Source organism: Tympanuchus pallidicinctus, unplaced genomic scaffold (genome assembly GCF_026119805.1).
Source record: "Tympanuchus pallidicinctus isolate F22 unplaced genomic scaffold, pur_lepc_1.0 scaffold1, whole genome shotgun sequence".
In the NCBI taxonomy this organism is placed as follows: Eukaryota; Metazoa; Chordata; class Aves; order Galliformes; family Phasianidae; genus Tympanuchus; species Tympanuchus pallidicinctus.
In genome coordinates, this window is record NW_026294618.1 from 102,131,439 (window position 1) to 102,145,430 (window position 13,992).

Here is a 13,992-nt window from a genome sequence, read left to right on the forward strand (position 1 = left end):
TTGGTTTCTTCATGACATGGATGCTGTCTCCATCGGGATCCTCCCTGCAGCTCCTGCTCCATTCTAAAGCTAGAGGCTGCTGTTAGGCACATTGCCCCATCACTCCAGGATGCAGTGGGAATGTTTTTGTCCCCTGCATGCAGAGCGAGCCTGTGAAATACCAAAGGCAGCCTGAAAAGGACTGAATGCACAAATCAAAGCTTTAGGTGGAGCTCTGTGGGATTACACTCTCTGATGCTGCAGTTTAGCAGAGATTGCGGAATTATTTCCGAGCCCACCTGTTCAGAAAGTCATTTAAGGTAGTTAAGGACAGTGACTTATTGCTGGGAACAGGCTTCTGATCAGGACATATTTACCTGAGCTAATCTGTTGTGGGCTGGCTCTGACAACAACAGGAGCACATTGACGGAGTTGCTGGCAGCTCCCCTTCCTCCAGCTCAACAACCCACCAGGAGTGGTGCTGCCTGAACTGAAAACTTTCATTTGCAGGGTGGGAATTTAGCCCTAATGTGGTTGGAAGTCTGAGGGTGCATTTCCTCAGTTACTTCAGTGTCACTTGGATGTAATATTTCACTGCTCTCGGTCATGCGCTGTGCTGAAGATAGTTTTGCTGATCTTATTCTTGCAGTTCTTATTTTAATTACCTTGTCCTTGGTTATTTTTAGGTTATGGTACAGTAATAAGGTAATAATAAAGAAAAACAGGACAGAGAACGGAGAAATGCATTGGCCATGTCCCATTATCACAAATTGTCTTGACACTAGAGCAAAAAATCACCTCTTCAGCTTATTAAGAGAAGTCGATGTGTGTGTGTCTGTGCAAGCACTGCATTTGTGTTTCTGCCTGAGCATATGTCCAGGCACTACAGGAATGTTTAGCATGGGGAAGTCTCTGCTCAGTTGCCCTGGTATGGCGGGGGAGTGCTCCAGCCGAGGGCTGGTATGTGTGGAGCAGGCTCCAAGCTCTGAGGTCTATCAGTGTCTCCAAAAGGAAATAGCAGGAGCACCGCTGCTTGGCCTGGCTGAAACTGAGCTGGAAAAGGCAGCGGGGAATGATACATGGTATGGAAGGAATAATATTATAGCAGCCAGGGGATGGATTAGGTCAGTTAAAAGGTTTTTCCATTTTCTGACTTCTGTAATATCCTGTGCAAGGGATGATCTGAACTTTTTTTTCCTTAATGAGTGCTCACGTTATGAAAAATGTGATGGGGCCACCAGAGAAGTGTTGGCAGCGCATCCCAGCCCATACCATGCCTCTCCACTGGCCTTGGAGAGGATATTTATGTTAGCAAATGCCAAAACTTGTTCACAGACAACTCTTGCAAGAACATTATTTACAAAAGGAGAAATGGGAAGTAAGGAAAGCACAGAGCTTTCCTTTCCCCCCAGCATGACTCCTTCGTTAAAGTGTCACTGTTGTCCATGCCTCCTTCCCCTTCTCCAGCCCCCGCTAATGAAAGCCCCCACCTCCCACCTCCCTGCCTGCAAACCAAACACAGTCCTGTTTGATCAGCTCACACCGTGGGCACACATTCGGATGTTCAAACTTTGGGAGCCTGGCTCTATTCTTGCAGCATGTGCTTTCCTTAGGAGACCCTGATCCTGCCTCCTCTCCTCCCCTTTTATTTTCGGCGTGGTTATCGATGCTGCCTGCAAAACCTTTTGCAAGGGGAGCACTGGGAAGCATCCCAGAGCCCATCGGGTAGGAAGTGCTCATGCAGAAGCTGTGCCACAGCGCATGGCCCCACTGTAGCAGCAGAGGGCTGCAGCATCGTGTCACACTGCAAGTTTTTATGCATTTTTAACTTTACAAGGCTGAGCGTGCCTGTTGGTTTTGCGTTTGCAGTTAGCAGTTCAATAGCTCCGGCAGCACCAGGATTTAGTAGCAGTAACGCTATGAAAATCTCGCTGCGGGGATATTAGGCTGTTATAATAAGTTGAGGAAATATTTTCTTTCGGGAGAGGAAAAGGCTGGCTTTGTCTGCAGAGGGACAGTGTCGTATGGAGCGCTGGGCTGAAAAAGCAACGTGGAGTTTTAAATGCCAGAGCCAGCACGCACTTCAGCGGCATTATCAAGCTGACTCATCGCTCTCAGCCAAGGAAAGGACTGTGCAAACTTTGCAGAGGGGTTTTTCTTCCTCACCTCATAGATGCATTCCTAATAAGACAACTTCCTGCTCGCTGCTCAGTATTTCCTCTGGTGTGCGAGCCAGTCCCCAGTGATAAACAGAAGCAAGTTTTCAGCTTCCGAGTTGAATTTTTTTTTTTTTCCCTAGTGGCTCACCTCAGCTCAGCAACTTCTTGTAGCTGGAATATAAAGGAGGTCCCAGAGCCTGTCTGTGAACTGACCCACGCGACGTGCAGCACAGGCAGTGTGCTGTACACGTTCTGTATCGCTGCCCCTACATACATAGTAGCAAGGGAAGAAAGCCGGTTGAAGCCCCATGACTTCCCCAAGTGCGATCCAAACATTTCTGGCTGCTGGCAAAGGCAGGAACCCCCGTTATTCTTTGTGAGTGCTGTGTGTGTGAGGATCCAGGGCTCAACTGCTAGAAATTCAAGCTATGTTCTTAGACTACACCATGCACTGCTTTTGTGATGCAAATGGCAGGCACAAAGTGTCCCTTTGATAATGTGCAGTCAGGAGACAAAAAAAGCATTCACTGAAATAGTCAAACTAATTCATAAAGCCAGGAGACAATAGGCACACATTATGGATATATAAAAAAAAATTATAGTAGATCAGTTTGATTGCGAGCAATGTAAACAGTTGAAATGTAAACCGGGGAAGGTGGGGGGCAGTGCTGACTCTGTGCATGGGCAAAGCAAGGATCTGGAGTTCAGCGTCAGGCGACTGGCAGTTTATGCTTATGGTTATGCTGAGTTAGATGCGGGCTGAGTTAGGCAAGCTGATAACATCATCACAGTGTTATTTTCCTTTGGCACTGAGGCTAGCAAGGGGTTAATAGAGGCTCTGGAGAGCTTAGGTTTGGGGGCTTAGTTTCTCTCCCATCACACTCGAGGGTTTAGCTCAAGGTCAGCTGGCGTTGGAGCATTAAGCCGAGCTCAGGAGGAGGCAGAAGGCTGGAGGAAGGGGATGAAAGAACTTCCGAAGCCGCCCTCGGACACATCCAGCCAAGCGGCAGCGCCGCTGCGATAAGGGCTGCGCTGGAGTCCTGCCACCACCCCTCCTGTAGGGCAGGTCCTCCCCTTTGCTGCAACCGTATGCCAGTACAGCGGGCAAGTCAGAGAGGCAGAGCATGTTCCTGGTGCCTGATGACCAGCATGGGGAAGATAAAGTGCTGTCCTGGCATCCAGCATAGGCAGTGCGGTGTGGAAAACTGGATGAAAGCAGTGCGTTTGGACAAGGAGTGTCATTAAGATAGGAACTTGGGTGCGTTCCATCTATACGTGCTGTAGACTTTACCCACTGGCCGTAGTCAAAGGTGGTTTAAAAAAAAAAAAAAAGAAAAAGAGATCTTATTGTTTGTTTTGCTAAAAGTGATCTTGGCTGCATTAAAAAAGGGCTTTTATTAAGCTGCTGCTCTCTAAATACCATTCATAAAACGGTGAAGGGAGAATATGATGGAAAGTTGGGTTTTTCTCCCTGTCACTTTGATTTCTTTGTTACAGCTAAAACGACTGCTCTGACTCATATTTTGCATAGTTATTTTTACCTTTTCAAATGTTCCCTAACTGTTCGTATTACCCTGGGCAAATCCCCCCGGGATAATTTTCATTTGCATGCAGACTTTGATGGTGTTATTAAGCAATCACTTCTGTACTAAGTCATTATTAAAAGTAATACCACAGAGCCTCAAAAACACATTAATGGTGCCAAACAATCCGCATTTCAGCGCTAGATTTATGGTAAGGGAAAAGCACTAGGTCTCCTACTGCTAGGTGGATGTTGCTCTGTAATGCTGTAGCAGCATTACCAAATCCAAAAGAACAGCATTATAAGAAAAAATCCAAGCTGGGCTCGGAGGTCATTTGCTCTCAGCCTTACATTTCAAAATGCTGTATTTTGCTTTCTACCTTTTAAATAAAAAATTCCTTTTGGATTTGCCCCTTTCCCTGGCAAGAGCATGCCTGCAGCCTCCTAGCAGCCCAGGCTGGGCTGGTTGTGGAAGGAGGCTCAGCCCTCCCTACGTAATCACCCTTTTATGGCTTTCCCCAGCTCTGGAGGTGTTAATGCAGATCAAATGGAAAACACTCCAGCAGGAGCATTACAGCTACTTGCACTGCCCCGCGCACGGTCCCAATCGTTAATTCTTATTGTGAGACCTACAGGTAATTCTGTTTGCTCTCCTAATGCATTGCAGCTCTCCCGGTGGTCCGGTGTATCTTTTCTCAAATTCCCATCTTGATCAATTGTTTGCAAATAATTAAGCTTTCAGGAGATAATGGCAGGAGCTAATGTACACAACAAAGTGAAGGTCTCAAGTCACTGTTTATCGAACAGTGGTACAATTTGCTTTGATATCCCAAAGTGGTCTGAGTGGTGGGTGTACTTGCCAACAGGAACCAGGGCATTGGTTTTAGGTGCATATTTCTACACTTGTATATATTTATATATACGTGGAAACAAAGACGAGGGGGGATGGTTTTAAACTAAGACAGGGTGGGTTTAGGTTGGATATTAGGGGGAAGGTTTTCACACAGAGGGTAGTGATGCACTGGAACAGGCTGCCCAAGGAGGCTGTGGACGCCCCATCCCTGGGGCCATTCAAAGCCAGGCTGGATGTGGCTCTGGGCAGCCTGGTCTGCTGGTTGGCGATCCTGCACATAGCAGGAGAGTTGAAATTAGGTGATCATTGTGGTCCTTTTCAACCCAGGCCATTCTATGTGTCTATGAAATATATATTTATATGTAAATATCTAGCTAAAGACCTACCTCTTTAAACAAACCATTACAACGCTTTAGGAAAGCGCCTGTTGTTTCTGCCTGGGTGAAATAAGGATCAGCACAAGCAGTTTGGATTGAATTTCCTATTTCTTCAGAAAATGGCAGTTCTCAGGGTTTCTCCCCTTTTCTCTTCACTGCAGTGTGCCGTCTGCCTTTGCCTGCAGCCCAGGCCTTCCTCGCCCCGTGGGTGGGAATGCAACAAGGCTTTGAATGTTTTTTTAGCAACCTAGCCTGTGGCGTGCTGATTCTTTGTCAAGTCATTTTTATTTTTTAGCCTACAAAGGAACAACTGGTAAATTCTGCAGAAAGCTTATATAATAAGGATGCCCAGTGCTAAAGATATTTTAGACACACGGGGTCGGAGATGAAAAGCCTGCCGCTTTGGGAACCTTTAGCTAAGAAGGATTAGCAACACAGAGTTGTAGCTGTCATATGATTCTGGCAATTATTGATTTTTATTAAATTAAAAGTTTGTGCCATGCTAAGCTATGAAAAAAAAAATAAATTAATCAGATGACCTTAAGCACACCACAATTTAAGGAATTTGAGACTTTTAAAGCAATTATTTTGACAGTGACTGTATTATTCTGATGGCTAATTTTATCCAGTCTTGTCTATTTGGAAAAAAGTCCAGAACAATTGAAAATTGCTTAATGGAGACAGGGTTCTCCATTCCAATAGCTAGAGGCTGTCTAGTAATTATTGCTTGCTGCATGAAATTAGACACAGTTTGTTCAATTACTTAAAATTAGATCACATGTAAGGTGGCAAAGTGAAATAAGAAAAAGGAATGATTTTGTCCTCGCTTGATGGCAAAGCAATGAAACGGGAAGCAAGCTATAAAGATGAAAATGTTGCAGATCTTCTCTGTAGTGCTTTTCTTTTTTTTGAAGGGAAGCAAAATGTGTTCAGATAGATAGATGTAAGTCAAGGAGAGCTATTTGTTGAGGATGTATATGAGGAAGACTACAAAATTAATGCTGTATTTTTGTATGTAGAAAATGCAAATTATTTATGAAAAGAAATAACCCTCCACCTCCTCCTCCCCTCCCTTGCCCCCCCCCTTCCCTGTTTCCTCTACCTTGCGGTTCTGGAGCTCTTTCACGTTACACGAAATATAGAGAGTAGGTTACAGATGTGCAGGTTATCGGTGGGCTGACTGTCAGGAAGCTTGATTTGTAAAGGAAGTGAGAGCTCCCTGCCAGTTTTGGCAGCACAAGTGTATCTTCAGGAGCTGATGGGCATGGTGGTGGGTTTTAGAATGGGCTCAGTGGGCAATGAGATGCTACAGCAAAAATCCGTATTTGGTAAAGCGAAGTAATTCAGCCCTGCAACGTAGCCATTAGATATCAGATTATGCTGGTTACAAGAGTGTATTAAATCTGCTAAATAGTTATGGTACCAACAAGATTGCTGAATTTTACGAAGTTTGAAATTCTTATGCTTTACAAGGTTTCAGTTTACATCTCTTGCAATATTATGCTGAAGAATAGGTCCGAAAAATATGAGACTGTGTGTGTGTAACCAAATGTTTTGTGACAAACAGCTGCTAAATGCCATGTTCAGGTGGGTCTGAGCAGTTTTCCCAAATGCTCTTACCGAAATGTGATGGGGTGCCTTGCAGTGGCCCTGACCCAGTGCCCAAGCTGGGAGCATTTGGACTCCTGAGCCATGGCTTCTCCTGGGAAGTGCTACATTTGTGGTGCTTGGCCATTTCCTCATGGGCCAAAAACGCTTTTAGAAGGAGGGAAAGCATAGAGATAATATCACTACTGTCATTTCTAGATTCAAGCTTGGATGTGGTTTCCGCTGTTGATTTATTAAGCAATCTGTATTCATGCAGAAGCAATTTTTCTGAGAAAGCAATCAAGTTCTCACAAGAAACTTAACTTATGATTTAATTTTAACATTATCTGCAATTAAAGCAGTATTTGTTTTCTGTCTCTTAGGATTAGAGCAGCACAGCTATGTTAATGTTGGGCAAAAATGTGCTGAGCACTGACCTTGCGTTGGCCTGCGTTCAAAATGCAGGCATTTGTTTATGTTCAGGATGTTGATCTTATTTGCAAATTATTTTGGGCACTGGCGAGATTTGTCTTTGCAATCTCAGAAATCACCAATGCGTTTTGGTTTCGGAGAGAAGTGCTGGATCACATTCTTTGTTGTTCTGTGCAATACAGAAGGGGAAAAAAAACAAAGAAAAAAACAACCAACGAGATTTGTCTCTAATCGCTCATTGGAGACAAGTGCAAAAACTTCCAGCTAAGGCAACAAATATCCTCTAGAGTATCAAGGTACTGCCAGTATCCTGAGCAGTCATTTCTCCACTTCACTAATCTTTATAATTGGCATGCCTTTTACTGCCATTAATTAAGTGATGTAGTAGCCCATTAATAATTATAAAAGAGTGACACACCTCAGCATTTTCACCTTTCGGTAATAGATGTCACACACTTCTGTTTTTTTGGGTTTGTGGTTTTTTTTTATTAATAAAAAGTAGGCCTAAAAAAAAAGCATTGTTTTAAATGTATGTATTTATTTTGGTGTCTTATAGCACCCTTACCCTTCAGAAGAACAGAAAAAGCAGTTGGCACAAGACACGGGGCTCACTATACTTCAAGTGAACAATTGGTAAGTAACTTTACTTGGTGTTTTCATGTGGCTGCTGGCACCCCTGGCTCACCCTTGGCATTTTGGAATGTCCTTTATTCCATCTGCTCCCACATTTTGATGATACAGAAGGGATGGCGTGGGACAAGTGGTTTTGGGAAAGGGGACATGGTGGTTTGGTGCTGCGGAACACAAGTAGGAGTTTCTGGCCCTTTGCTTTCTCAGTGGTTTTGGTGAATTTGGGTCCTGGTCCCCTTGAACAAACAGTCCCATCCATTCTGAGAAGTTTGTTAATGAGCGGTTTGGTGATAAAATGGGCAAGAATGGTTTGGTGAAAAAATGGGCTCTGCTTCTGCAGACTGCATTGTTATTTTGTGATGCTGTCAAGCGTTGGGTTTTTTTTTCATTATTTTTTAATACTGTTGGCGAGTTTTTCTTTTTGACTGATACCATTATACCCATTTCTTGTTTTGCTTAAAAAGTCTGGTTCTGTTACATTGAACAAACTTTGGGGACAACTGTGCTCTTTCTTGCTGAAGTACCACGCGGGGTAGTTGCATTTGTTGGTTCTGGCTGAGGCTTGCTGGAGCCCCTGGCTTGCTGAGGTAGTGCTTGTTTGAGGTATCCTTGCTGGATCTACAGTGGATTTTGAGCTGCTGGCTGTCTGAGATGTGGTGAAGGCCCCCACTGAAAATTACTCTTGATTTAAATGTGAAAACACAACGGCGAGCCCTTAAAGAACTTTGATTTATTATCCTTTGTTACTGCATCCAAATTCAGGTTTCTCCCACTGTCTCAGAACAAGTGTCATACTGGAAGTGTATTGCAATCTAATGCCTTGTAAAACTAAGTGTATCTAATTAATTGTCCTAATATTTTCAGATTAGTGTTTATGATGGGAAACCTTATCCTCTTTGAAGTAATACCCAGAAAATGGCCAAGGCGGACGGCAAGCCTGCTGGGGAAAAGGGAGGGAGGAATGCCAGTTTGCAGACAAAAGTACTTTTTCCGTTCAATAAGTGTCAGAGATTAATATTACTGAAGCTCTGATTACATGGCCTAATCCATTTTAGTGAATAAATTTGGTCTTGATGTCCATTGCACCTACATTAACAAACCCTCCTCAGTCAGAGAGTGGGAGCCTATGGGAGAGATTTCAGATATATTAAACCCCATTACAGAAAATGTAATTTCTGTCAATATAATCCCGTGTATTCTTCAATTTAGTACTTTAGAGATAACAAGCTACTTACAATATATTTGCCTTTGGAGGATTAATTTACAAAGTGCACTATCTGGGAGACGCAGGCGGGCTCACATAAGCATGGCTTGTAAGGGTTATCAATTTCCGTGACCCCACAGCAGCCCTGGGAGATCAATTTTCTGAAGTCCTTTAAGACACTGAATAAAGGGAAACACCAAATACTTCGTCTATGCCAAGTAGGCTTCCAAGATACCTTAAAACGAAGGAATAAAAGGAACTGAACGTAAAATACATGTTATAAGTAAACTCAAATGGCAATGTTTTGGCTCAGCCAGGAAGAATTAACGTTTGGTTCAGCTTTATGTCCCTCAGCTGTTGTCCAGCCGATACCCTGGTTGACAGGGCTGTTCTTGAAGGTCTACCCAGTGTAGAAGCTGGCTGTGTTTGCAGGACTATATTCAAGGGTGGGGTGTGTTGCCTGGGAGGGCCCTGGAGCAGGTTCTACCAGATGCCCGTCATTGTCCTTTCATCCCGCTGTAAGCAAAAGTAGCCCAGGGCAGAGCTCCTACGGGTGGCACGGGGAGCCTGGGGGAGCCCCAGAGAGGGCTGGGAGCTGCTCTCAGAGTGGCCCATTGGGTAAGAACTGGAGGGCTCAGGTCGCAGGTGGGTGTGGAGGCAGAGCTAGACACACCATGGGGAACGGTGTGGGCAAGGGTCCTGCGTGGGCACCAAGTTCAATGTGGGGCCAGCCACCAAAGGAGGTGCTTGTGATGAACTCGGGGTGCATTGAACTAAAGCCAGAGGAATTTCTCCTGGGTGACTTCCCTGGGTGGATTTCAGTACCCATCTCATCTCTCATTTGAGGAGTTTTATTTTGGCTTTGTGTCAGATGTCAGATGTGTTTTTATAAGTTCCTTATGTACAGGGAAAGAAAAAAAAAAAATAAAAGTAGGTCAAAATACATTATAACTGAAGTCTTGCGGATGTAGGACAGGCTTCCTCTGCTCAAGCTCGTTTGGTAATTCTGCCATGGTGTTACAATTGTATAAATTATTGAGAGAATTCCCCTTTTCTCCGCAGCCCTATGAAGATATAATGTTGCAGAGCTGGTCAGGGCTTTTTGGTCGCGGGTGCTGAATGAAGATGCTGAGATGCAATAAGCCAGCCCCTGCTCTTGCTGGGGTGCTAAAGAACAGGAAGGCTGTGGGGGCAGAAGCTGAGCGTGCAAATTGCACACTCACTTGCTAAAGAGCTGGCCATGGGGTGCACTATGGGAACACGCACCCACCCTTCCCCTGAATATGTTCCCATATAACATAGTGTGCATGAGAACAAATCCTTTTCACCTTTTTTTTTGTTTTTTTGTTTTTTTGGTTTTTTTTTTCTGCAGGGAAAAGCCAGGGCACCATTGCTGATTTAACTCTGCCTTTATTCTTTGGACTCTTAAGTATTTCAGCCATGACTTTAAAAAATTTTGCCTCCCTCCTTAGATTCTTCCAAACTTGTTAACACACATGTACATTTTTGTATTAATGATGAGTCATTGTAAATCACTGTTGCAGAGATTAAATGAAATGCTGAAGGGCAGGCTGGGTGCAGATCAGTCATAAATTATTGGCAGCAACACAGCATGTGGGAATACATGAAATGTGCATGAAAAACATAAACTCATGTCTGGTAGCATGGTCGTTAGCCCAGACTGGGAATGCTGGATTTTCTGGATGGAATTATAAGTTTGCCACAGAGAAGCCAGTGAAGAGAGCATTTGTTTTCCGCAGATTGAAAGCATTTGAACAATTTTTTTTTGTCATATTTTGAATGCCTTTGCAGTATGGGCTCGTTGCATACTTTGGTTCTGGGCTGTAACGAAAAAATGGTGCTTTTCACATAGGGGCTGCCCGGTGCTCACGCTCAAGGGCTGATGCACACAACTCCCATTGATGGTGGGGAGTGCAGGAATGGGGTGATGATGTGAGACATGCCGTAAAACGTACCGGAGTAGGGCACGTCTTTGAAACATCACTTAACTTCACCTTTTTTCTTGCGTGCTCTTTCTTTCTCTTAAACTGTGGAAAAATCCATGTGGAGGATTTTCAGATAGGAAAGCAGCCTCAGTGAGACGTCCTGCTCCTTGACTTGTTGGACACTTAACCCTGAGTAGTGTGGGCTTGCAAGCACAGCAGTGGGAGTGGGAAGGGGCACCGGTGTGGGCTGACAGGCACAAAGGGATGTGGCAGGGATCTGGTGAGGGTCAGGTTAATAAGGTGCTTTTCCCCTGTGATAAAAACCACTGTGCGGGGATTGAAATATCCAGGAGGTGTGATACAATCATTTATTGCCTCAGCTGAGAACCAGCCAGGCTAATATTGAACAATCCATACAGCTTCCTTGTTTGTTGCATCCCAGCTGAACCTCCTCTTGTTAAGCACTAATGGCAAATAATTACTCCAAGCGGAGAGGGCAATTCTCATCAAGGGCTGTGTTAGGTGTTTAGGGGTTGTTTATGCTTTGTGAAGGTCTAGGTACATACAGATAAATTATATTAGTATATACATAAATATAAATGTGTACATAAAAATATTTGATAGATAATATAATAACGAGCCTGCGTATCTCTCTGTATTTGCATGCCTTTTTATGACTCTCCACACAGACGCGCATACAGCTGCGTTAAAATGATTTTATATATATGAAATGTATGTAGATGTATGTACTCAATATGTGCATATACATATAGACAAATATATGGAATTTGCAAATCTGTAAAGCTCTGAAGTGAGGGAACACAAGCCTTTCACTAGGTGCTTCCACTCTGCTTATTCCAAAATCCCCTTTGTGCTATCTAGGGCACAGACCAGACAATGATGGAGGAGCTAGTCAATATTTTATCTTACCCTCATTCTTCAGCGCTTCATTTGCTGAGCTGTATTCAAAGCGTGCCTGAAGATGGAATTGATAATTGCTGATGGGCTTTTCTCATGGTGCTTCCCACTGCAGTACCCGGGTACTCCGCTGACCTGTATGTGTGTGCTCCAGGTCTGTGGGAGTGCAGGAGTTTACAGTTCCCTGCTGAAGAAGAAGGGTGGCATTGTCTGGGTGTGCAGGTGAGGAAGTGAGCCTCAGGGAGGTTCAGCTCCAGCACATCCACTTATTTTGGGAGGGTTAGGGACGGAGATGATTCAAGGTGATGGCATGTTGTCTGCATTCAAGGCCCAACAACCGCTGAGTTCATGGAAACTCCAAGTTTTTAGTGCCTTGGCGCCCTACATGTCCAAGCTCCAGCACAGGGCATGGAAGAGAGCTGCAATAGCCTGTAACTGCTGCTGAAAAGTGAGGTTGCAATGATTTACTCGGCAGCTCCCAAACAATCCAAGGCAGCAGCAGATCGGAGAGTCCTGTTCTCCGCGGCAGCATTCCACTGCTCCAGCCAGGACTGCTCTTATTTTCTTGCCATTCACTGCATTATTTGTTCAATTTTGACCATGTTCGGTTCCCGTAGAGATCGATTTTTTCTACATGTTAGTGATTTGTTCTCATAACAGATCCATCGTGGTGGTGATTGAGGCTTTGCAAGCTGGTGACCAGACTGCTTGCTAGGGTGCAAGCAGCTCTAGCAATACAGTTTCCTACCTCTTGAGTTCTTGATTTTATGACTTTGGCTTCTTTAAATGTCATTTTTGTGTGTAATTTCCGAGGCTAGCAAAAAAAAAACCAAAACCAACAAACCAACCAAACACACTGGAAAAATTGATCAAATAATGTAAATTTCCCTAATCTCATTCTTGGAGACAACTGAAGTTATTTTTGCTGAAACTTTATATGGGAAAGAAAATAATAATAAAATAATAATAATAATATCTAACGCTGATGGAGGGAGATGCAGATGGGGCAGATGCAAATAGGGGGGATACAGCCTGCATGCTTTGAGGCCGGGCATTTAGCATTGACATCAGCTTTTGCTCAGCTCCTTCTCTGAGGGCGAAACTCACCCCGAGCGAAAGGCCAGCACATGACCAGCGCACCACTTTAGTCCCACTTAAGCACTATTTTTAGGGTGTAAGAGGGGGAGGAGGCCTGCAGGAGGGCACAGCTAAAGCAGGTGCTGGTCCTGGACGCTGGGTGGATTTCCAAGCCCGGTGCCGACCCAATCTCAGAACTCAACAGGCAGGCATGGAGCTTTCTTTGCAGCCCTGCAGAACGCCCTGCACACAGGGGTTTTGGTTAAAGGAGGGTGACATGCACACTTGTGTTCAGATTTATCTATCACCGCTTTTGTTGCAGTAAACAGATTAAAGGAGAAAAGGTCAAGATGCAATTTGAATCTGTGTAATAACATAACAAATACTTTTCTCAGTAATCAGATACAGTAACTGCAAGTACTTATTTACTTGTAAATGTTGAAACATTCACAAATTAGCCTCTCAGCTTCAGCAGTGCAAACTTAATCAGAGACCTCGGATTTTGGAAACCATTCTGCTTTTCTCCTTTCTGTAATTTGAGGATATGTTTACAGATGTCATTTAAGCACCGTTTCTTTACTGGGAATACACATAAAAGCCAGAGAGATGGAAGTAAGAGAGGATCTGTGTTTCAGGTTTGAAGAACACACAATGTTTGTTATTCCAAAGCAAAACAAGACGGTGGGTGTTTGCCACGTGAAAGTCACCACCCTCTCCACTCTCATCCCTCCCCCCCCAAGGAAACACTTTGCAAGCCCAAGAAAAACATTAGAGAAGGATCTTGCTGGGTGAATTGTTGCACCACTTGAGCAATTCGGAATATGTGTGGTAAATTAGCTGTTCTAAGCGTACCATGTGCTGGGCTTTTACAGCAGATTTTTACATTTATGTTTTCACTAAGTCTTAGCTAATTGTTACGCCTTTCACCTTGAATGCCAGTTGTAGTAATAATATTACATCTGTAGTGTGTTTCTCTGTTCTTAAATTACAGCAATCAGGAATACTCACTAGGTAAAATACTGTACAGTTACTCATAAGAAAATACTGAAATCAGAGGGAAAATGTTTAGCTTGCATATTGCCTTAGACAGCCCTGGAGAGCTGCCAGCCAAGCAAGGTATTATTAGAAAAGCCAAGCAAATAGCTTGCAGGGGGAAGAGCTGTGAATCCAGAGCCATCGGGTGCTGTCACGTCACCAGGTTTAGATGCATGCTGGGTTTGTCAGTGTGTTTCAGCTTGATGAAGCCATGTGAAAATGCAGTGCGGTGCTATGAGCATGCGGAGTGTTGTTCCAGTGAGCAGGTTTAGG

At 44.1% G+C, this 13,992-nt stretch overlaps 1 protein-coding gene across 2 annotated transcripts in view; it reads left to right on the forward strand.

Moving 5' to 3' along the window:
* MEIS1 (Meis homeobox 1) overlaps positions 1 to 13,992 on the forward strand; it is a 93,412-nt gene that overhangs the window by 65,233 nt on the left and 14,187 nt on the right. For both annotated transcript variants that reach the window (XM_052702975.1, XM_052703049.1), the window contains exon 9: positions 7,466 to 7,542. In XM_052702975.1, coding sequence (XP_052558935.1) covers positions 7,466 to 7,542 — 77 coding nt within the window. The remainder of the gene's footprint in view (positions 1 to 7,465; positions 7,543 to 13,992) is intronic.